General features: G+C 49.8%; 10 protein-coding genes across 10 annotated transcripts; 7 read left to right on the top strand and 3 right to left on the bottom strand.

Annotated features, from left to right (window-relative positions):
- Positions 1 to 707: 707 nt before the first annotated feature.
- N7484_009991 (nucleolar and coiled-body phosphoprotein 1 family protein) lies at positions 708 to 1,981 on the top strand (the record flags this gene model as incomplete). The annotated part of the gene is made up of 2 exons (XM_057120378.1): positions 708 to 749; positions 815 to 1,981. The coding sequence occupies 2 exons, from the start codon at positions 708 to 710 to the stop codon at positions 1,979 to 1,981; spliced, it is 1,209 nt and encodes a 402-aa protein (XP_056969933.1).
- Positions 1,982 to 2,386: 405 nt separating this feature from the next.
- N7484_009990 (F-box protein) lies at positions 2,387 to 4,236 on the bottom strand (the record flags this gene model as incomplete). Its single annotated transcript, XM_057120377.1, has 2 exons — positions 2,387 to 3,104; positions 3,167 to 4,236. The coding sequence occupies 2 exons, from the start codon at positions 4,234 to 4,236 to the stop codon at positions 2,387 to 2,389; spliced, it is 1,788 nt and encodes a 595-aa protein (XP_056969932.1).
- A 460-nt stretch (positions 4,237 to 4,696) lies between these two features.
- Positions 4,697 to 9,680, top strand: N7484_009989 (putative plasma membrane phosphate transporter Pho87; the record flags this gene model as incomplete). Its single annotated transcript, XM_057120376.1, has 6 exons — positions 4,697 to 5,356; positions 5,426 to 5,844; positions 6,351 to 6,914; positions 7,093 to 8,281; positions 8,350 to 9,472; positions 9,531 to 9,680. 6 exons carry the CDS (start codon positions 4,697 to 4,699, stop codon positions 9,674 to 9,676), a joined length of 4,101 nt encoding a protein of 1,366 aa, XP_056969931.1. The 3' UTR covers positions 9,677 to 9,680.
- A 927-nt stretch (positions 9,681 to 10,607) lies between these two features.
- N7484_009988 (uncharacterized protein) lies at positions 10,608 to 11,363 on the bottom strand (the record flags this gene model as incomplete). The annotated part of the gene is made up of 1 exon (XM_057120375.1): positions 10,608 to 11,363. One exon carries the CDS (start codon positions 11,361 to 11,363, stop codon positions 10,608 to 10,610), a length of 756 nt encoding a protein of 251 aa, XP_056969930.1.
- A 1,324-nt stretch (positions 11,364 to 12,687) lies between these two features.
- On the top strand, positions 12,688 to 13,149 carry N7484_009987 (uncharacterized protein; the record flags this gene model as incomplete). Its single annotated transcript, XM_057120374.1, has 1 exon — positions 12,688 to 13,149. One exon carries the CDS (start codon positions 12,688 to 12,690, stop codon positions 13,147 to 13,149), a length of 462 nt encoding a protein of 153 aa, XP_056969929.1.
- A 1,418-nt stretch (positions 13,150 to 14,567) lies between these two features.
- Positions 14,568 to 15,221, top strand: N7484_009986 (DUF2470 domain-containing protein; the record flags this gene model as incomplete). The annotated part of the gene is made up of 1 exon (XM_057120373.1): positions 14,568 to 15,221. One exon carries the CDS (start codon positions 14,568 to 14,570, stop codon positions 15,219 to 15,221), a length of 654 nt encoding a protein of 217 aa, XP_056969928.1.
- Positions 15,222 to 15,890: 669 nt separating this feature from the next.
- Positions 15,891 to 16,665, top strand: N7484_009985 (40S ribosomal protein eS8; the record flags this gene model as incomplete). The annotated part of the gene is made up of 2 exons (XM_057120372.1): positions 15,891 to 15,964; positions 16,137 to 16,665. 2 exons carry the CDS (start codon positions 15,891 to 15,893, stop codon positions 16,663 to 16,665), a joined length of 603 nt encoding a protein of 200 aa, XP_056969927.1.
- A 417-nt stretch (positions 16,666 to 17,082) lies between these two features.
- N7484_009984 (uncharacterized protein) lies at positions 17,083 to 18,198 on the top strand (the record flags this gene model as incomplete). Its single annotated transcript, XM_057120371.1, has 1 exon — positions 17,083 to 18,198. One exon carries the CDS (start codon positions 17,083 to 17,085, stop codon positions 18,196 to 18,198), a length of 1,116 nt encoding a protein of 371 aa, XP_056969926.1.
- Positions 18,199 to 18,999: 801 nt separating this feature from the next.
- Positions 19,000 to 21,930, bottom strand: N7484_009983 (UTP14 family protein; the record flags this gene model as incomplete). The annotated part of the gene is made up of 2 exons (XM_057120370.1): positions 19,000 to 19,182; positions 19,234 to 21,930. The coding sequence occupies 2 exons, from the start codon at positions 21,928 to 21,930 to the stop codon at positions 19,000 to 19,002; spliced, it is 2,880 nt and encodes a 959-aa protein (XP_056969925.1).
- Positions 21,931 to 22,184: 254 nt separating this feature from the next.
- On the top strand, positions 22,185 to 22,643 carry N7484_009982 (mitochondrial 54S ribosomal protein mL41; the record flags this gene model as incomplete). The annotated part of the gene is made up of 2 exons (XM_057120369.1): positions 22,185 to 22,378; positions 22,434 to 22,643. Exons 1-2 carry the CDS (start codon positions 22,196 to 22,198, stop codon positions 22,641 to 22,643), a joined length of 393 nt encoding a protein of 130 aa, XP_056969924.1. The 5' UTR covers positions 22,185 to 22,195.
- Positions 22,644 to 23,044: the final 401 nt, after the last annotated feature.

Below are 23,044 nucleotides of genomic sequence, written 5' to 3'. Positions count from 1 at the left end.
TCTGCCAACAAGAGGAATACCCATCATGAACAGAATAAAAATCAAAATCAAAATAGAAAATTGTTTCGGAAAAGACTCCCTCCCTTCACTATTTCATTCGTTGGACGCCTTCTCGTCCAATTTTACTAATTTCTACTGATCTACACTGTCGAGCAGGGTGACCGTTAGGGTGTCTGAGGCAGCTGAATGACCCATGTGAACGTCAGAGATCACATGATGCTGTCGCAAAGGTGGAGCGTACTCGACCTTCCAATAATATGCAAAATTTCAACATTATCTTAGCGTTTAGTTACTATGTACACTTTTATGTAACTGCCATGGCTTTTATGAAATTCATAAATAGCACATGCAGCTCATCTTCAGACCCAATCTACACGATGTTGTTTCCATTTCATAATTTTTCGTAGTCAGCCGCCCCCCAAGGTATAGCCCTCCAACGGTTAGTCCATTATTACCCACATTGTACTGTACCGACCAAAGTCACGTGTGGGCTGAGAGTTTTGCTGACAGTAATATTTTGCTACTCTCCTCAAATGAAAAGCCTTGTTTACCTCACCGCCTTTACTATACTTCCAGACTTTTTTTTTCTGTTCCTGGATGGCGACTTCTATATACAGTTGAATTTTCCTACTCCCTGGCCCTCTTGCCTCCCGATCACTCCAGCAATTGCGAGCCTACGGATACTAGAGCCCATATCCACTGCGACCATGTCTAAGAAAACGGAGCAAAAGACGACTTCTGTCAAGAAGGTAAAGCTACAATGCCTAACTCCACCTTGGCAGAACTGTACTGACGATAATTTTTTGATTGACAGACTGACGTCCAGAAGAGCACCACTGCCGCTCCCCCGCGACTTCTCGCATCTATTTCTTCTTTCCTGTCCAGCAATGGCTTTGTTACCACCAACACCGCATTCGAAAAGGAATTGAAGAAGACAATCGGCAAGACCGACGCAAAGAACGCTCCGTCTTTGCTGGAAATTTTCCGGGCTTGGGAGAAGAGTGACTTTTCAAGCTCCAGCTCCGATAGTGACAGCGATAGCAGCGCTGATTCCAGCTCTGACTCGGATAGCGATTCTAGCGATTCGGACGTTGAGATGGAGGATGCGCCCAAAGCTGTGAAGGACCAGAAGGCTCGCTCACCCTCTCCTTCATCATCATCATCATCTTCTTCTTCTTCTGAGAGTGACGCCGACGACGAGGAGGAGGATGAGGCCGCCCCTACCCCTGCTCCTGCTGCCAAGAAGTCCGCGGGTGTGAAGCGCAAGGCTGAATCCAGCGACGAGTCATCTTCTGATTCGAGCTCTGGTTCTGATTCCGAAAGCGATGCCCCCAAGGCTAAGAAGGCCAAGACCACTAAGAAGGATGAATCTTCTTCTGAATCTGAGTCTGAATCATCCTCTTCGTCCTCTGATTCCAGCTCCGACTCCAGTGACTCCAGTGAATCTGACTCTGACTCTGACTCTGGCTCTGATTCCGAGTCGGAGAAGGAGCCTGCCAAGAAGCAAGATGCTAAGGCTCTCAAGCAGGCAAAGAAGACCCCCCTTCCCGAATCTTCTGACTCGAGCTCATCCAGCTCCTCATCGGACGATAGCTCTGATGACGAAGAGGCTGGAGGTGTCACCGTCTCTACCTCTTCTGATTCCAGTGCCACCATCGCTGCTTCTCCTTCTGCCGTTAACAACAAGGCTCTCGACAACGTGCGAAACTCCTCGTCGAGTGCCAGCCCCGTTCCTGCAAACGGCTCCGCAAAGAAACACACTGGAGCTCGTCCCACCCCACTTGCTGCCTTGAGCGCCCTTCCTTTCGACGGCCCTAAGAATGAATACATGTCTTACGCCTATGCCGATCGCGCCTACGCGGATCTGTCGGTCACCCGTGGAAAGGGTTTCACCAAGGAGAAGAACAAGAAGAAGCGCGGTTCCTACCGCGGCGGCCCGATCGACATCTCTGGAGGAAAGTCCTTCAAGTTTGACGACTAGATGATTATCGTCATCCCTCGCCACTACTTCCCCAATTGGCACCTTTTGCTCTTGTTGTCTGAACAGTGTCAACAATTTCAGCTTGCATAGCGATTCGCTTGACTTGCCTCTGTTGGAAGTAGACTTTTTTTTCTTTGGCCTAATAGGTGCTGTGTAGCTTTGAATATTCTTCACTTTGGCTCCTCCTTTTAAAGGCTCATCGATAACAATTATCTCCTCCATCTTACCCCTTTCACTCAGCATGGCGCATACGGAGCTATGGCGGTTTCACTGTTATTATCATTTGCTTAGATATTTGCTCTTCTAAATACCACAAAAGTTTCAAGCTTTACTTTTTCTCGGGGTTTTTCACAATTCTTGCCAATCGCTTCTTAGCTATTCTAGGTGTTTTGTGAGCTCTTGCTTTTATTTGCAATTATCTCTCCTTCTCCAGGCACCGGGCTTCTCAAGAGGCTCCCACCGCCTATCCCAACCAGCTCCTGTCCCATTGTTGAGATACCTCTGTTCCGGATACCAGAACCCATGCTGATGCCTCAGCTTGGAAGTTGTAGTAAAATCACCTGGGTCTGGGCGTTCATACCCTGCCATTCTAAACACATTGTCCGTCTCGACAGGAACAGAGGGTTGACCTGTCTCCACCCCAAGATCTAAATTATACTCGTACCAATCGCGCGATGGCCCCGTCAAATCATCAGTCGACGCAAAATCTAACCGTACCACAGCATCGACGATTCCAGCATATACTGTCGGCGACGATGGAGATGGTGTAGACAGTGTGTAAATCGGGCCACGGTAGGGCCGACGTCTGTTCGCTCGGGAGCTTCGAGGTGCAGCAGAAGGAATCTGGGAAGATAGGAACATCGAGAAATCCTTGCGAGGGTATTGAGCACCATTCCTTTTCGCTGGTTTAGGTGAAATTTGGGATTTGGTTGGTGGGAAATGTGCGTCCAAGTGGCTGTAGGCATTGCTCATGCGAAGATCAAATATTTTAAGGATTGCGTTACCGGCGGCCCCGGCCAGAAAGCGATCGTGGCCGAATGGTTGTACGCTGTAGATAAGGTTGCTGTCGGTTGTATCTTGATATGTTGCTTCATATGAATTTGGTGAACGGAGATCGTGAAGCCTAGGATATGAAGAAGATTAATTTTCGTTTCCGAATTATTAGTCTTTTTGTTGCAAAGATACCTTATTGTGCGGTCTCCCCATGTTGCTAGAAACACATCTCCTGGTGAGCCGGCGTAGGGATGACTATTGAGAGGAGCGATGGCAGTAACATTTGCATGTACAGATCTGCCGACTTGATCGCCAGAATCAAGTGAATTTAAGCCGATTTCTCGATCGAGGCATATGCCATCAGGGGACATCGTGTTGATAGATAAGGAATTTTCGATTTGGCCAGTAGCCACCGCGATTCTTGATGATGATAAAAGCTTCGAGTACCGGCTTCGTGACCGATCTACTTCAGAGCCCACCATGACCCACGCAAATGGCTCAACCTCTTTGTGATCATTTTCGAGTTGGTACAAAGCAACAGACCCATTATCGAAATGGGCAGCCAAAGTATGATCTTCCATATCTGTCCTCTCGAGTAAATCTCCACTAGTCATGAATTTTCGCTTATACTCATGAGTTGCATTGTCGACAGAAAGGGCAACGTGCACAAGACCGCCTCGCATTCGGCCAAAGATCATGTGTTCGACACCAGTGGTTTTGCCAAATTCTGACTGAAGAACATGTAATCCGCAGATATCATCGTAGCTGCTCGCTTCTTTCACGTCGTTAAATGAAACCCATTGCTCTTTCGGGCGAGATCCAGACTGTTTAATTCGCATGACTATCTGGTGGCCTGCACCCCAAGCAAGCACTTCTCTTCGTTCAGCCCATCGGTCGCCATTCCAGATTTCATACGAATCAATGGCAGGTCTGTATCCAAGCGTAGGATTGTCGAGTCGCATTGGTTCATTGAGCCCAATTCGTATTGTGGTAGCTGGCGGGATGACGAACCGGCCAATGATTCCAAGTCTGTCCAAGGCCCGTGATCGAGCAGTAAGGACTCGAGCGGCATCTTTCCAAAAAGATGGGGTATAGGTAGATGGAAATTGATTTTGAACAAATGATCGAAATATTGCTGATTCTTCTGTGTTGACAATTTTGTGAAGTCGTTGACATGTTTGTGCCAGGTTTGCTATATCGGTGATGGTGGGAAGATATATTGTGACATGAACGATGATCTCCGAGGGTAGTTTGGAGAACATGATGATCAAAAGTCGTCAACCTTGGGAGAGTGATTCTTGTCGACTACCAAGGTAGGTGCAACTTCCCACAGTCTTTCATTTGTTCGATCCGATAGCTTCCATCTTCGAATTGCAACAATTTCAATGATGTAGTATGGCAGAAATTCCACCTTTCTTTAGATTTGTTGCCTCAGCTGTATGCGTCCGGTGAGCCACGCCTGTGCTGTATGCCACAGTGCGCAAGAGAATTTCAGCACACTTCTAGGAAGATGAAGGATTCTCAAAAAGTCACTATGTAAGCAAAACAATCCGTGAGCTTTATGAATATAGTTCGATCTTGTCGTCAATCTTGATGGGCGCGGCAGGAGTGACTAATCAGTGTGGAAAATTGCAGAATTGCAGACCGCTTCGAACTTGGCCAAGATTTCATCATTCATCTTGACCACCGCATTGCCTTGGAACAGGAACTTAATTTCACATAATGCCTCCTCGACTCAACCTTTTTGCCGCCCACAGGGCTGCCACTGCCCTCCGCCAGTCGACCGTGTCCTCTATTGCACCCCGCACCGCTGCTTTATCTCTCAGATTCCGTGCTGAGCAGTCCGCTCCTGTCCAGAAAAGATGGAACTCGTCCAACAATGGTTCGAAGAACATTCAACCCGATGAACAGAAATTCCCTACACAGGACCCACTGCCTTCAGTTACCGAAGAGGCCGCTGAGACTTCGAGAATCATGGAGAAAGAGAAGAGCTGTGACGGAACGCCCTCAAGCCCAGAGTTGGAGCAAGGAACTCCCGTGGAGCAGATCCTCTCCCGCGATGAGCAGGCCCGGAAACACATGCCCAAGGTCATGCAGGACCAATTTAAGAAACCCCGTGGCTCTCGTTCATTTTCAACCTCCGCTCGCACCCTCTCGCCGGAGACGCAAGGCTTTGAATCCAGCAATGACGCCTCGGTTGCTATGCTTGCCAGCATGATCGATCAGGTCAACAGTCAGGCCGCAGAGCGGATTCCTGGCTTGATCTTTGAGAAGCCTGAGGCCCCGACTAAGACACACAATTTCCGGAAACGCTACGATTCGATGCAGGATCAATTCACCAAGATGCTGATGCAGGATGGTAAATTGGCACGAGCACAGAAGGTACGTCATTTGCTATCGAATGCACCCCCGCGTGGGCTGTGGAAATTCAGTTACTGACATGATGGTCAGAACATGTCAATTATTCTTGACCACCTCCGCACCGCACCTCCTCCTAACATCAACCCCCGCCACCCCCTACTTAGTGGTCCTCCTAGCTCTCAGCTCCCTCTTGACCCTGTCCTTTACCTCACCTTGATTGTCGACTCGGTTGCACCTCTCTTCCGCATTCGCCTAATGAAGGGTATTGCTGGTGGTGGTGCAGCCTTGCAGATGCCACACCCGCTGACTCTGCGCCAACGTCGCCGCGCCGCAATCAAGTGGATTATTGATGCGTCAGCCAAGCGACGGGATGCTCAGCTGGCCCACCGTGTCGCCAATGAGCTGGTCGCTGTTGCAGAGGGCCGCAGTGGCGTGTGGGAACGCAGAGACGGACAGCACAAGATTGGTATTGCGGGTCGTGCAAACCTGGGCATTGGACCTCGCCGCCGGTAATCGATTCATTAAAAGAATCATTACTTTGCCTTGTATTTTTTCTTTGGTTAATCGGGTTAACGGAAGGATCTTTATCCAGCACTTTCTTTTCAGCATTTGTACATGTATATCTAGTTTGCCCGCATTGATTTGACGTGATCCAATATTTTGTATACTTTTTTGACACCACCAGATGTGTAGGCACTTCCCTACCAAATCAAATCTACCATATTTCCCATCTCATCCACTGATGTTTTTGCCCTATCCACCCATGCTATTTCCTTAATTTTGGATCCTCCGGGACCCTGCTTGTTATATCCACCGGCTGATAGGCTCCCGCCGCTTACCTCAGCGCATGACAGGTCATCCCCGATTGAGCAAGCAACGGTTCCTGAGATCATCGCGGAACGTCCAGGTCCAAAAATATTCTATGCGAACGACGGTATCCCAGTCAGGCGTATATCGGAGGATAATACGCGCAGCTTTGTCCCAGCTCCGCCTGCTGTGCACTACTTGCTGCCAGCCTGACCACCAGTGCAACCCACGCAAGCGGACCCCCAGCTGACCAGCACCTCGATTTGCCTGGCGCCCCGCTATACCTCCCCATCTCATTCAAGCGGGTCCCTCTCACTGCGCAATTGCCCTTACCCGAGAATATTTACATACCCACTGCGACAGTGGCTTCCTCCGCGAGTCGCGAATCTTTCGAGCTCGCCGATTATAACGTCACTCGTCAGTCTGGAGACCGAGTCCAGGATTCCGCATCCGCTCTCCATCGATCAACCGAGCCCACCTCGCCGCCATTTGAGCCCACTACCAGCGCACGGCCGTCAGCGGGGCTTGGGATTGGGCAGGACTTTGCGTGGGAAAAGTCACCTTCGTCTGCAAAGCGCCCTAAGGGTATCCGTTCCACCCCACTAAGGTTCTGGTCGGAGGCCCTCCGACGCCGGGCACAAAAAGCGAGTCGGAGCAACACTGCTCTCAATCCTGAGGCTGCAGACAAGATGAAGTTCTCGCATAGCATTCAGTTCAATGCGGTGCCTGACTGGAGCTCTCATTACATTGCATACAGCAATCTCAAGAAACTGTGAGTTGAAAAGCCGATTCTGCCTTGATGCTTCAAACGAGAAGAATGGAGATGGTACTTGTTTCTAGAGTCGCGTGTATAGCAACTGCACATTATGTGCGGGTGTTACATTGCACAAGGCTTGGGTAGATGCATGATCGCGATGCATGGATTGCTGATTCGGAAACTCTTCATCTAGAATCTATACACTCGAAAAACAAGTCAACCGTTCTGATGCCCCAGGTGGTCCGGATGTCGAATCTGCACCCTTACTGGGCGCTCAGATTACCAACCCGGATGGAATCTTCAAGCGTGCCCTGGATGCGGAGCTGGAAAAGATCTATACTTTTTTTGAGCAAAAGCAGGTGGAGATCTTTCAACTCACCGATCAATTAATGCGGGATGCCATCGTCTACCTGAATGACACAGACGGGGTTAACATGGATCCTGTCAGTGAGACTGTCATCAAGGCTACTTCTCGTCGTGATAGAAGCAGTTTCTCTCGCAACGGCCCCGGTCAAAGGCGTCGCTCCAGCGCTATCAGCGATGAAGATGGGGACAGCGATGATGCACAGTCTGCCTCATTGGGGAATTTGCGACACAGACCGCAGTCGACAGATGGGGAGTCTACGACAGATGCACAACCGGGTGACATGGCGGATTCTGCATTTTTCGGACAGGCCAGCAGTCGGGGACTTCCTGGCTCAGAATTAGGCGACCAAGCTTTTCTTGATCTCTACAATAATGGGGTAGCGCTGAAGAAACGGCTCGTCGAGGCCTATGTTTCCCTCTGTGAGCTCCGGTCCTTTATCGAGTTGAACAAGACCGGATTCTCCAAGGCTCTGAAAAAATACGATAAGACCTTGTTCCGCAATATGCGCCGAGAGTATCTGAACTCCGTCGTCTCTCAAGCATTGCCATTCACTGAAGAGACGATGGCAACTGTAGACGCTTATATCGACAAAATTGAAGGTGTGTACGCCGAGATAGTCACCAGAGGCAATCGTTCTCTAGCCAGTCGCGAGCTGCGTCTGCATCTACGTGAACAGTTGGTGTGGGAGCGAAACACTGTATGGCGTGAGATGATTGCCATTGAACGTCGTGGCCAGGCCCTCAATGTCGGTATCCGTCAAACCCTGCTTGGAACTGATGAAGATCCTGAAACTGCGCGGCGGCAAGGTGATAAGCAAGAGATTCTCACAACAGAGGTTTCAACCCCACTTGGGCGGATTCAATTCCCTTTGTGGTTCTGCAGCTTGAGTTTTGGAACACTAGTTCTGAGCTTTGCTGTCTTTGGCGCCCTGCTTTCTTTGCGGATCATGGATACGCCTGAGCAACAGAATTGTCTAGCGATGCTAGTACTCGTTAGCATTTTGTGGTCTACCGAGGTGAGCCTACCTTTCCCACTTACCTGTAAATGATTCTCGTTGCTGATTATCTTTGTTTTTCACTCCAGGCCATTCCTCTCTTTGTTACATCTTTGTTGATTCCCTTTTTGGTTGTGATCCTTGGCATCATGCGATCTGATGACAAGCCCCACAAGCGATTGGGGCCTAAGGAGGCAACCAGCGTAGTCTTTGGGGCGATGTGGACCCCGGTGATCATGCTTCTTCTGGGTGGATTTACCATTGCTGCAGCGCTATCCAAATATGACATTGCTCGACGCATGGCCATGTTTGTGCTCAGCAAGGCCGGGTCGAAACCTCATGTCGTCCTATTGACCAACATGTTCGTGAGTATGTTTTTGAGTATGTGGATCAGTAACGTTGCATCCCCCGTGCTCTGTTACTCTATAATTCAACCTCTTCTGCGTAACCTGCCACCAGAGTCGAACTTCGCCAAATCTCTCGTACTAGGCATTGCCTTGGCAGCAAATGTCGGCGGAGCGGCCTCACCAATTGCATCTCCGCAGAATATCATCGCCTTGCAGAACATGTACCCTAGCATCAGCTGGGGTACCTGGTTCTTCATCTCGCTACCCGTGTGCATAATCTCCATTCTGTTGATCTGGGGCCTACTGTTGGTGACGTTCCATCCTGGTCGCAACCAGAATATCGTACCCATGCGCCCTGTGAAGGACCGTTTCACCGGTATTCAGTACTTCATCAGTGCAGTGACCCTTGGAACCATTGGACTCTGGTGCGTAAGCCACCAGCTCGAGCACATCTTTGGCGATATGGGTGTCATCGCGATCATTCCCCTTGTGCTTTTCTTCGGTACCGGTATTCTCAACAAAGAAGACTTCAACAATTTCCTCTGGACCATCATCATCCTCGCAGCAGGAGGTCTTTGCCTGGGCAAGGCGGTTACATCGTCCGGTCTATTGCACACAATCGCCTCTGGTATCACGGCTCGTGTCGAGCATCTCAGCCTGTATAGTGTCCTCCTCGTATTCTGCGCTCTCATATTGGTCATCGCCACATTCATCTCGCATACCGTTGCCGCATTGATCATTTTGCCCCTCGTTCGCCAGATCGGCGTTAGCATGGAGGATCCCCACCCGAACTTGCTTGTCATGGCGAGTGCTCTGATGTGCTCTGTCGCGATGGGATTGCCCACGAGCGGGTTCCCCAACATGAGTAAGACCCACAGGCTTCACTATGAATCATAATGATACTGATTATTTTCTCTCACCAGCTGCGATCATGACCGAAGTCCCTCAAACGGGCCAGCGGTATCTCCATGTCCGCCACTTCCTCTCCCGTGGTATTCCATCCAGTCTAATGTCCTTTGTGGTCATCGTGACCATCGGCTATGGATTGATGGTGATTGCTGGGCTGTAAAGTGGCTTTGGATCCAGGGGTCTCCTAATTCATTTCATTTTTTGTGGTACCTGTATCAGGCAGGGAAGACTGCCGTAGACTTTTCTTGTGAGATAGTTGTTGTTTTTGGAGGGAGATATAAAGGTGAATCAATTGGATAAAGGGAAAGGAGTGTAGACTCAGTTGGTGAATTCTCTTGTGTTTTATTTCGGCGTGTGCTGTTTTAACATTAACGCTGGAGCTACTGTGGTGTTTGTTATTTACGAATTCGATAGATTGGGCTGACACTACTGTGTAAAAGTATACCCGAGGTCTACATTTGAGAAATGGTTTTTCGTTAACGAGAATCGTAATAAAAGTCCGCAGAATCCAGTGTGTCAGTGTCACCAGGCTAGACTCTCTAGGTACCACAGCGAAACCCCTGTTTGTCTGACCCAACCACCAGTACTAGATGAACAGTTGCACAAGGTTCAAGCATTTTACAGCCAAAAGAAACACAGGATCTACAATTAGATCAAGACCAAGACCAAATGTGAACCGTGTACTCCGTAGAGTTTTCATTATCCCATTCGCCGAATCCAGTCACTATACTTGGGAAGAATAATTATACTGTACATTCAACATGAGGCACACAGACCAGATCCAGGGAATGGAAAGTCCCGAGAATACCAGGTTATAAGAAAATAGAATAAAAAGCACAGAACAAGCCAGGTCAAGTCAAGCAAACCCTGCACCTTGCGTCACCAGAAGCGTAAGAGTCGTTTCGTTGCGGGAATAAATCAAAATTGGATAAAAAGCATGATGTGGAACTAAAGCAGCAGAGCGAAGCATATGGAATGCTTCTCTAGGAGCTATAGTCGGGACAAATCAATTCCTAAAACGTTAGTCAGTGAAAGAACTGGTAAAAATAGAAATCGAGTATTCCGAGACAATGACGAAGGCAACACATGTGTTAATACGAAGAAAGAGGGGGTGAAATATAAGAGGGTAATACTGACAATAATCCGATGGTTAAATCACCGTGGATCTTCGCCTTAAGTTGAATCTCAATATCCAGATTGAGATCTAGTCGCAGACGCAGCTGCTCGTCCTTGCCGCCGTCATCTTTCTTTTCTTGGCCTCCGCCAAGGACTCCGCCGACAGCCTTGCCTGCTGACCCTGTCACACCATTTAGGGCATTGCCTGCCGTGTTCTGGACTAGCTGACCGGCTTGGTCGACACCGCCTACGCCACCGAGGTTGCCGAGTGGACCGCCATCTTGCTGTTGTTGCTGAGGCTGGCGTGAGCGACGGGTGCGCTGGCGCTGCTGCGGTTGTTGGGCATCCATATCGTTACGCGGGACTGACTCAACGTCTGATTCTTGTTTAGGGCGAGGACGTCGACGACGAGGACGTTCTGGCTGAGGTTCCGGAGCAGGTTCAGGTTCAGGTGCAGGCTTGTCTTCTTGCTTCTGGTCGTTGTTTTCTTCGTCTGAATCGGGCTCTTGCTTGTGAGGTTCAGGTTCAGGTTCACGTTTTTGCTCTTCCTGGTTCTCAGTGCCTTCTTCCTTGGACTCGTCTTTCTCTTCTTCGTGTTCTTGCTCTGACGCAGGCGGGGTTTGTTCTTGCTTGGCTGGAGACTTCTTGCCTAGCTTGGGAGGAGAGCGCTTTTGCTTGGTGGGAGTAGATGCTGACTCCGGGTTTTGAGATTGAGGATCTTGATCGGCCATGGTGGAAAGAAAAAAAGGACAAAAGAGGGGATGAGGGGGCGAATATGAAGAGATCAGTCGCGGAAGATGTGGGTTATGAGGGACAAAGCGTCACTGGTGCGAGGGAAGTGGGCTGCAGGATTACAGAGGAACTAGGATAGATTGACCCTATGAGGTATGATGTATGTGGGAAACGACACGGGACAATGCTTGTACGCTTGTCATTTATATGGAGCCACCTCACTGCACAAAACCGGTGCTGATGAGCGAGTTTCCCGCCGCCTCCGACGTCAGGGAGGTAAAAGTCTGGGCTGCGACCCGTACGGAAGGGGTACGACGCTCCAATTGTTCGATACCAGGGGAGTCCATGGAAAGGCGGGTTCGTGGTTGCGATAATGTGGGGGGGGGGAAGTATGACGTTGGGGCTGACAGGGATGAGGACCTGGAACGCCTCCGTATGGAGCAAGTCACCAACTACGAGGTCCGGGGGCAATCAGAATCTAGCACTGCAAGATGATCAGCACTAAGATCGGAAATATTCTAGGGCACTGATGGCTGCCCTGGTGTGTGAAACGAGGGTCATTGGAACTGAAAATTATCACCTAGAAAAAGGAACTGGAACTCCACTTGCATCGGATGCACCAATCATCAATGACCTCGGACAATTTTGGCACTGGCAGCCCCTCGGTGGCTCCACTTTTATAAATTAAGTAGACGTAAGACCGTTGCCGATTTCCGCCCGTCTTCGCAAATAAGAGGGAAGTTGGCATATGACGCAACGTGTGGTTCAACCCTGCTTTTTTTTCAAGGGTGTACCAATTGTATGCCACCAAATACGTGTTCAGCCACAGTTGTACCAGCTGTCATGGCTTGCTTGTCTGGTTCCGACCACATGAAGACCATTGTTGCCACGGGTCCAGCCAGGGGCCGTTGAACAACTAAGTATAGTACCGAGGAGTGGGTTAACCAGGCGTCAAATTTGTCTCGGCCGGGGGTCGATCCCTGGAACCCACCGACATTATGGACACGCCCGTGAGTGGGACAGTGTACAATCTCGCATGACGCGAGTGGTTCTGGTCTTGGAAAATTGCATTTATGACGGAGTACCATTTTCATCTCTATCACAGTGAGATGCGCAGCCGCTAACGTCATTATCCCTCTCGAGTTGATTTACTCCGATCACTCTTCTATTCAACCCATATCACCGCTTGCTGCTTCCTCTTCGTTTTTATTCCTGTTGATTTCCTATTTTGGTTCATTCTTGGTATTTTACTTCGATCCCTAACTATATACACCTGGATCACATCGCCCTTCTCCACCGAATACCTGGCCCATCGTCTTCACTATGGCCACCGCCGAAAAGCCTCAAGAGAAGCAGAAGCAGTTTCAAGTTCCGGACGACGTTGAGTCTGGCGAAGACTATGATAGCGCCGATGATTACTCGGACGACGATGACCAGAACCGTCCCGCTCAGAACAATCAGCTTCAGCGTCGCCGTCGGCCGCAACAACAAAAGGCAAAGCAACAAGATGAGCTCGACGAATACTCGGACGAAGATGACTACTCGGACGAATACTCCGATGAATATTCCGACGATGAGGACGTTATGCAACCCCGGAGGGCCATGCAGCCATACAATGGGCAGTCCGCCAATGGCGTACCGGACGGGGACTTCAACGTGATTGAAGAGAAGAAAGAGGACCTCGATGAGGAAGAAGGCATGAAGTTGAAGATTGAATTGAATCTGGAGATCGAAGTGGAGCTCAAGGCCCGCATCCACGGTGATCTGACCCTTGCTCTGATGTAAGTTGTTACTTGCCCTCTACCCCTTCCTTCCCTTCCTACAATGAACCATGCTCAACCGAGATTAGGAGTTGATCACTTTTGCCACAGTGCGTAAATGGCACGATTCTAGTGCTCCTACTTCGAAAATCACTTTCCTCTCGAGTGGACCCTTCTTGACTCTGTTGATTCAGAGTTTCCGTCACCTCGTGGATGCTCATGATTGTCACGATCGATATTCCGTCCTTATTTCTGCAGCTTTTTACCCCTTTTTCTTTCATTTCATAGAACCCCGACTTGGTGGTCTAATCCCTGTTCTCTTTCTGACTATTCTGGACCTCATGGTGATTGGTATGGCGCAGGGATTTCAGTACTAGTATATCGGACCCTGTATTTACTAAATGTACATATTTTCCTCCCCAGTTAATTCAAAACTTGATAAGCCTACATGAAAACCTTCCTGATACTACGGGCTACGTGTGGAACATGTATTTTGTTCATTCGAATCACATATTTATGTCAGTGAATCTACCTGGCTTACTGGACAGGCAATGACACAAGGAATCCCTGTTGATTATCAAATTTTGTGCAGCACTTGCAGTCAACACTAGCCATCTGGAACCTTGGAAGGCTTACGCCTGTCCAGATTCTCTTGTCTCTTCTAGGGCTTTCCTCTCCTTGAATGTCAACTTCTATACTGCAATTCAATACATGGTTCGATAGGCCCACAAAACCCTCGGTGGCGTTCGTCTCGGCATGTTGGATCCGATTCCCGCCACGACTGTATTTCTGCCTTTCTCAGATGAAAGGAAAGTGATGATGAGTCTGGCCTAGACTTTTTTCCCTTTAGTTGCCAGAAATTGGGGTCTAGACACAAGGCTAATTGCCACTCAAATGTTGTGACTTTTGCAGCCTCAGGCGCGAACAAAACATGCACACACTCACGATCCATAGCCTGGATCTCACCGGTAAAAAAAAAAAAAAAAGCCCTTCGACAATTGTAGGCAGTTATTTCAACCAATTTCCGTGGACGGAACTCTCTACAAAAAGCCCTGGTTATACCATTTACTTTTTGACTTGAGCTAAAATCGTTGATCGTAGCTTCAAACGGGTTAAAATTTGAAATATTGATATATATTATGGGACGAGTATCAATTAATTGTCCATGCCCTAGCAAAATCATTGGTCATGACATTCTCGACGAATGATTACCGTTCCTTCCTTTCCTAAGTTCAATTCACGCCCAGAGAATTTCGAACTTTGCCGAGTGATAATGCACGGCTGCACATGGAGAGCGGGCAGATGGGGCCGAGGCTCGGGCTTGGCACGGATCGACATACGCTCCCTCATTCACGGAGGTTGTCGAAAACCATCAACTGCCTTTGTTCTCAGGTCTCCGCGATCTATTCCGTGGTATCAACATATCCGACACCACCTGCCGCCATGTCCAAAGATTTTATTATCAAGCACATGAACGCCGATCATGGCGACTCCCTCCAGCTCTACCTACAAGCATTCAACAAGATCAGCGCTCGCGAAGCACGCGGTGCCCAGATCGAAGACCTCACCCTCTCCAACCTTGTAATCCGCGCCAATGGCGCCCGTTACAGTGTTCCCATCGACCCTGCTATGAAAGACTTCAGTGAATCTCGCGGCCGTCTGGTCGCACTGCATAAGGACAGCCTGCAGCGCCTGGGCCGCTCCGACATCACGCTGACCGAGTACCGAGCTCCACGGGGAGTTGTCCAGACTGTGGTATTTGCTCTGTGTCTCTTCACCTACGTGAGCTGCTTCCAGCGTAGCAATCTGCTACCGGGCTCATTCGTCTACGAAAACCTCGGTTACAAGTATGTTCCAGACTTTGCGCATTGGGTCTACAATATCCAACCGCTACTGTTCCCGGCCGTGGTGGGGATTCATCTTTTCGAGTCAGCTCTTTTGGCCGTCCTCAAGCTGAAGCCACATGGAGTTCCGCTCTTGTCGGGATTATGGTGTAAGTGGATGGCTTCTTGCTTTGTGGAAGGGTTTGGGTGTTTCCAGCGCATCGCGGAGTTTGTCAAGGAGGAGCGGGCGAAGAAAGGCGAGAAGAGCAAGTAGGAGTGTGCATGAAAATTGCTGAGAAATTAATATCTTGATTAATTAAACAAATAAATCATTCTAGATTACATCGATTCTTGGCCACTGATCGAACGATTGATTCCGGTGAACCTGTGTTGTACGTGAAGAGCGAAAAGCGGGAGAGATAAGATGAGTCAGCAGTCTCGCCCCTCGAGTCACGGGATCTGAGTATCCGTGATTATCTAATTACAGGCTAGTCCGTTTACAGACTAGTGTCAGTTAGGGCAACCGCACAAGCGAGCGACACAGTGCGCCTTGCGAAATTCGACGGACTCCACGACCGTAACTTCCAACGACACCCCATCGACAACCGTTCTGCTTTTGGTGAAGGGCTGCAGAACTAGAGGTGAGTTTCCCTCCTGATCGCATCGCTTTCTCTTTCTCTCTCCTTCTGCTTCGTTCGAGTCGACAATCGGGTACCATTCGAGAAAATCCATCGGGAATTATTCCATTTCGAGATCGCCTTCACTCGTCCTTGACAACCCTTTCAACACATCGACACACGTTCCTATCATTCGAATTGGACCTTGTATTACGCTCGAGACGAACCAGAAGTGTCGGAGAAAGGATTTTGGAAGCACACATATCAAAGGACCCGAGTTCTAATTTTTCTTTTGTGATTAACAGACCCCCTCATCAACCGCAAATATGGGTATCTCTCGTGATTCTCGCCACAAGCGCAGCGCCACCGGTGCCAAGCGCTCTTACTACCGCAAGAAGAGGTACGGTGCACCTGTTAATTCAACTGGACATTTTCCTTCCCATGTTTTGTGGGCACGGAAATTGAGAGCAACTGTGACCCATTAGTGTGCCTGTGTGGCACTGATGAATACACAAACGCCAGAACGGATTATAATTTTGAACACCGAATTCTGACTTGATATCTTCCAACAGAGCTTTCGAGAAGGGTCGCCAGCCCGCCAACACTCGTATTGGTACCAAGCGCATCCACCTGGTCCGCACCCGTGGTGGTAACCAGAAGTTCCGTGCCCTCCGTCTCGAGTCCGGTAACTTCTCCTGGGGCTCCGAGGGTGTTGCCCGCAAGACCCGTGTCCTCGGTGTCTCTTTCCACCCCTCCAACAACGAGCTGGTCCGCACCAACACCCTGACCAAGTCCGCCGTTGTCCAGATTGACGCTGCTCCTTTCCGTCAATGGTACGAGGCCCACTACGGCCAGAGCATCGGCCGTCGCCGCCAGGCTAAGACCGACGAGCCCGAGGAGAAGAAGAGCAAGTCTGTCACCAAGAAGCAGGCTGCTCGCTACGCCGACCAGGGCAAGGTTGAGGGTGCCATCGAGCGCCAGTTCGAGTCCGGTCGCCTTTACGCTGTTGTTGCCTCCCGCCCCGGTCAGTCCGGCCGTGTCGACGGTTACATCCTTGAGGGTGAGGAGTTGGCTTTCTACCAGAAGGCTATCCGCAAGTAAACGAAAAAACAAAAGGGAAAACCATACGGTTGGGCGCCGCATGGGTTGTCGTTGCACGGGTGGTTATCGGAGTTTGAGCTATGTTTACCAGAAAACTTTCATGATCTGGGCATCCACGGATGTGATGTCTGTAGAGCTCTGAGCCGTCCATTCTATAGGAATGATTTCCTGTTTACGTTATTTTTTTTCTTCTTCACTTTTCCTCTTAGTCCATTTCCAAATTTTCCATTCGTAGCAATAATCACTATCTGATATCTGATGGGGCAAGAGCGGGCTGCGAAGCGGAGACCTGACGTCTTCCCCCGCGAACCATATCAAAGCCGCATCGTAAACGTTTGATCTCATCTTTCACTTCTTCCCTTTTTAATCCAACCTTCATAATACCTATCCAATTCATCCAAAGTCCATTTTCCCATAATGGCCTTGCCTGCGCGGGTTAAAACCCGCATTTGCATGATCTCCGATACCCACACGAACGTGCCTCTCCCCGCCGACGACAAGGAGCACGCGTTCCGAGACCCGCTCCCAAAAGCCGACGTCCTTCTCCATGCCGGCGATCTTACCAAAGTTGGCTACAGTATCGAGTACGAGGCCACGGTCTCGATGCTCAAGGCTGCAGACGCTGAACTGAAGCTCGTTATCGCCGGCAATCACGATATCACTCTTGACGAAGAACACTTCACGACCTTCGGCTACAAACGGCATCGCAAACCAATTCGCCTCGGCGTCGCACCACCAGTGCTCGAAAATGACGAACAAACACTTATGCAAACAATCCGCACTGGGGCTGTTCCTCCCACCGAGGACATGAAGGCCTACGTCCGTCGCGTGAAGGACCTCTGGACCAACCAGTCAGCCCGAGATGCCGGTATTCGCTATCTCGAAGAAGGCGTACACTCATTCATCTTATCCAATGGCGCAAAGCTTACCGTCTACGCCTCGCCATACCAACCTGAGTTCTGTAGCTGGGCTTTTGGCTACCCTCGCAGCGAAGACCGCTATAACCCTCCGGTCCCAGGCACCAACTCAGTCCCACCTGCCAACCCGGTCCCTGACCACCCAAACATCGATATTATGCTAACACACGGTCCACCGGCTGGGATTCTCGATCTAGTGGGCACGGGTCAAGTCATTGACCGACATGGAACTGCGACAGACACCCATGTGGGCTGTACGCATCTTCTCCGTGCGGCCGAGCGTGCCCGTCCCCGCATCTACCTCTTCGGACATATCCACGAAGGTTGGGGCGCGGTGCGCGGTATGTGGGATACTCTCGCCGATGGCGGTGTCAAGCAGGAGCCTATTGCTACAAATGAAAAGGAAATGCTGGAGAACCGCGGAGTGTTTTATGATATGACCTCAGAAAGTGGTGAGAAGCCGCTCGAATTCGGGAAGGAAACGCTTTTTGTAAATGCCAGTATTTGTACTCTCTCCTACCGCCCGAAGAATGCGCCGTGGGTTGTTGATCTGGATCTTCCTTTGGCTGGCACCGACGACCAGACTAGAGAGCTGGCACAAGATAAGACTGAATGAAACGAAGCAAGAATGAGCTGGTCTATGGCTTGCGTTCGACTTGACATCTTTGATTTCTACTGGGCTTTCTCTGGGGCGCTGGTTTTGTAATGAATTGATGAGATATGATATAAATAGGTGCAGGCCTAAATTAAAGAAAAGCCAAGTCAATTTTTGAAATTTGGATCCAAAGTTAGAATCTTAAAGTTTTAAGTCCAAGGAAGCGGAAGTGGAGGATGCAGGTATATATCAATGGGCTCCCGAGGTCGAACGCCCCGCCGTTTGCCAAGCAAGCTAGATATCTACTCTACCCAAAAAAGCCTATCATATTCTGAAGTCAGATAAACTGAGATCAAAGAGCCTTTAAGTTTCTGTTGAGGTACATAACAAAAAGCCATGAGAATGTTTGTAGGTGATGCCGAGTATTGAGGCCTGAATCGGGAGGCACCAATGTCATAACTTAGTTAACTATCCAACATTGTCACTCCAGCCTCTAGTCAATAGCTCACTCAAGAGCTGCGCAAGTCCAGCTACAATTTGCCCAGAGCCCTGAAGAACGAGTAAAAATTATATCTAAGGAAGTTTCCGCTAGGTACCTAGAGTTAGCAGTCCAGTTTCAAGGCTCTACGGACTTGTTTTACCATCTGGTAGAAATGTCATACTCGAGTCCTCAAAAAGCTTTTGTAATTGGAATCAACACTATCTATGTGGTATTTTTGACTGAAGAATAGCAATGCAGAATGTCACTCCAACTTATGAAGGACAGGCCAGATAAAAAATATACATTAGGCGAAACATGCCCAGTTGTCAATCGTTGAATCATCAAATCATGGGCTTCTCCATGGGCTTGATGATGCCCTGCTTGATCATGACACGAGGCTTGGTTCCACTCTGGTAGGTTTCCTTTGTAGACCACTCTGGACCCAGAGGCATACGCAGTGAGCGTTCGTACTGTGCTTTCGTCTCGTACTCGTGAGGCAGTTGGCTTGCCATGTACTTGACATTCTGGGAAAAGGTCAGCAGATGTAAATGTAGTTTTGAAAAGAGAGCACGTACCTTCTTCACCCGCTTCTCGTTGATAATCACACGAGAGAGCTTGGCATCCTTGCGTTTCTCGGGCTTCACACCTTGCTCGGTGGTCAAGAAGCGCCTCTTGTTCTTCTGCGCCTTCTTGCTGACACCGTCGCCGGCCCAGCTGCCCCACCCTTCCAGAGTGTTGTCCACAACCTTGTCGCCTTCTTCGCCAATGGTGTCCATTTTTTCCTGCTCGAAATCTTGGACGACCTCGTCGCCAGCAAAAGCTCTCGCAACCAAGTCGTGGTTCTTCAGCAGGACAGGGACATTCTCTTCCTCGTCGCTGTCTTGTTCGTCACGAGAACGTTTCTTGGCAGGAGCTGCCTTCGCTACTTTGCTCTTCTTAGATGAAGCAGGTGCTTGCGGGGCTTGTGGCTGCTCGTCGTCGATTGTGATATCCATAGACTCTTGAGCATCTGTACCAGTCCGGCGGCGGTTGGTGCGCTCAGTTTGAACCAGCCACGGGTTCTCTTCTTCAACAGCCTCCTTTGGTGGTTGACTGAACATCTTGGGAGAGGGCTTGGCGGTGGCCTTCGGGGCAGAGGCGGCGGGCTTTGACTTTACAGGACGATCGACCGCAATGTCAACATCTTGGTCCTCATCATCAGAGTCAGGCCTCTCCTCGAATTCGTTCTTTGGCAATGGCTTCGGCTTCGACTGAGTTCCGGTCGTTTCAGACTGGCCGAACTTCCGTCGCCCAACTTCTGACTCAGCCTCTGACTGTGAATCCTCGCCATGCAGCTCACGATTGAGGCGTCTGAGTTCTGCATCGTTCGCCTCTTTGCGAGCCGCATCCGCATTTTTCATGAACTTCATTTCGAAAAGGTTGGAATGCGGGCCCTTGGGAATCTCAGTAGTTTCTTCCTTGTCCAAAGCACGCAGCTTCTTCTGTATCTTGCGCTTCTCCACGTCAGAAGCATCGGAAGCCCAGGGATCGTCATCCTCTGACTCTGAGCTAGATGATTCTAGATAAGCGTCGTCACCGCGAGAGACACTCTTTCCTTCAATTCGTCTCCGGAGCTCCTCTTCACGGAGAGCCAAGTCGGCCGCATTGTTACGGGCATCTTCATCCCAGGCAGTACGGCCAGTCTCTTTCAAGCTCTTAGCCCACTTGCTGTCGCGGTGTTTGGAGCCCATGCGGGCTTCAGCTCGCATCCGCTCATTCTTCTCGACATCCATCGCATCTAAGTCCACGCCAGCTTCCAAAAGTGCTTGTTTCTCTTGCTGCTCAAGACGCTCACGTTCCTTGCGGTGAACACGGCGGTAAGATTTACTTTTTATCTTCTTAATTCGCTTGGCACGCACTTCTTCGCGGAAAAGCAAATCACGTCGCTTCCGTAACTCAGCGCGACGGGCTTGAATCTCTTCAATAGGCAATGTGCGGGCTTGGATATCCTCGAAGCCTTGGACTTGCTCCTCAGCGGACTTGCCGTTGGTTTCGGCCAATCCACTCTCCACGAGAATGCTCTGGATAGTGCTTTCCAGATCGTTCGTCGGCTTTGCTATGTCCATGCGGTGGACTTGCTCGCTATTCGGGTCGGGTAGAGGGAACATAAGATGGTCGGCTCTGCGGTTGTGCTTGACAGTGTCGATCCAGCGATCCAAAGTCTCTTTACTCTTTTCGTAAGCTGCAGTACGGTCGAGTTTATCTTGCTGGCGTTTGGCCAAGGGAGCATCTAGCTTGCCCGGGATGCCAGCCTTGGATGTTTGAGGGGTAGCTTCGACATGCTTCAAAGAGCTCTTGAGGCGGGAGTCCGTGATCGAGGGCAGAAGATCGGCGACAGTCAACTTCTTTGTGGAAGTCAAGCCATATTCAGACGGCTTGCTCTGTTCTTGTGATTTTTGTGTGGATTTCGAACGACGTCCCGTCTCCATGGAATTGACGAAGTCTTGAAGTTTACTCAAGCCGTCGTTCTGTCCATCAAATTCCTCGTCATCAGATAAAGATAGCCCAGTATCGTCACTTTGGTCCTCTTCGCTGTCTGCCTCTGAGCCTGAATCCTCTTCACTGTCATCGGCTGCCGCCTTTTTAGATTTTGCGGCAGCTTTCTTGGCTTCAGCCTCCTCCTCCGCAGTGTTCATATCCCAGGCAGTCAGAAGATCCACGGCATCTTCACCAAGGTCATCGTCGTCTTCATCTTCAGCTTCATCTTCATCCTCGGACTCGGATGCATCAACGTCCTCGGATAGACTGATCTCGGCACGCTTCTTTGTAGATTGTTTCGGCTTTGGTTGGGTTTTGCTGCTAGAGCTTCCGCGGAATGTATACCCCTCAAATCTTTCTTCGTCGCTTTCTCCAAGAGCTTCGTCACTGTTTAGAGACTCATCGTCATCGCTGTCCACCTGTCCCAATTTCCACTCATGACCCTCGCTATCACTGCCACCATTGAGGCTGCCATCGTCGGGAGCAGTGTTAAATCTGCGGCGCTTGTAGTTTGGCACGTCCCCGTCTTCGTCTTCGCCGTCCTCGTCTTCATCACGGTTGTTGCTGAATTTGCGTTCGGAGCCATCATCGTAAAAACCTAAACGATTCCGGCGTACACCGAGCTTGGTAGGAATTTGTTTCTCAGCGATAGAGAGAGCATTAATGGCACGGCCGCTCTTGCGCTTCGGTGCTGGTCTGCCTTTGGAAGCACCCCGGTCTTTCGGACCCCGCAGATTGGTTTGCTGGCGAGGCATGTTTGCGATGGAACGGAAAAATCGCAAAACGCAAATAAAGGAGCCTCGGTTCTGTACAGGGTTGTACAAGAAGGACCAAGTTCCTGTGTTGGTTAGGAAAGGGTTTGGTTTGAGTGGTCCGTTCAACTTTTTTTTGGCAGCGAAAAAAAGTTCTCGGCGTGGAGATTGGCGCGGTCTGACCGCCCGGACCTAGGATTTCTCAACTCCAACTGCTTCCCATTGTTGCCCTCCTTGTCTCGTCCTCAATTTGATAACCTCCGCCAATATGTTTAAGCCTTCACCTACCATGATGGCGCGCCTGCGCTTTACGACGAAGCAGGTCAATGGCGGCTACTACAAGGGTACGCGGACTGGATCGATGGGTCAGTTCGACAAGAAGGGCAACTACGTGATCGACTGGAAGAAGGTTCGGACCTACGTGGTTCCTGATGATTTGGAGGAATTTGATGTTTGTGCAACCATATTTAAGCCATTTTATTGTATAACCACTGACCAGAAGACAGCTCACTCCCTTTGTCTCGAAAAAAGTGGAACCCAAACGTGATCAATTCGTCAAACAGATCACTCGTAATGGCCGCACGGTCACCGTGGTTGATAGCCTGAAGGGCCAGGACTACATCAATATCTGGGGTGACAAGAATGCAGAGGAAGTCGTTGCTCGCGAGACTGCCGAAAAGCAGAGCCAAGAGGACTCTTCTCGGCCCAGTCAATAGCCGTATTTGAAGCATACCATTATATCCGACGGTGAGTACATATATTCTTCCTACGGATTATACATTGCAAATTTCTAACTATTCCTGTAGGCTGCTGCCTAGGCAAGAAATACAGCTTGTCGCCCACCAATTCCCCTCCGACGGCCCTCCTCCTGATCTACCCCTCTGCTGCTCGCTGGCCGATCGCATCTCTATGTATTATATGTACAGCATACTTGAATGAACACGGGCCCTGATCAGGCCTATCAGCATGAAGCGTCAGTGGATGTCGACGTTATGCATGTCCCGGCCACCAGGCTTTTGGGACGAAGAGCTGGAATGCATATATTAAGCATTCTGGACCGTTTTATAGAAGATACCTGCAAAATAATTGGATTTGATCAATTATATGTGAATTCCCT

The sequence above is a fragment of the Penicillium longicatenatum genome (genome assembly GCF_028827895.1).
Source record: "Penicillium longicatenatum strain IBT 33135 chromosome Unknown contig_6_segment0_segment0, whole genome shotgun sequence".
NCBI classification, from domain to species: domain Eukaryota; kingdom Fungi; phylum Ascomycota; class Eurotiomycetes; order Eurotiales; family Aspergillaceae; genus Penicillium; species Penicillium longicatenatum.
This window is presented reverse-complemented; position numbering and strand designations above follow the sequence as displayed.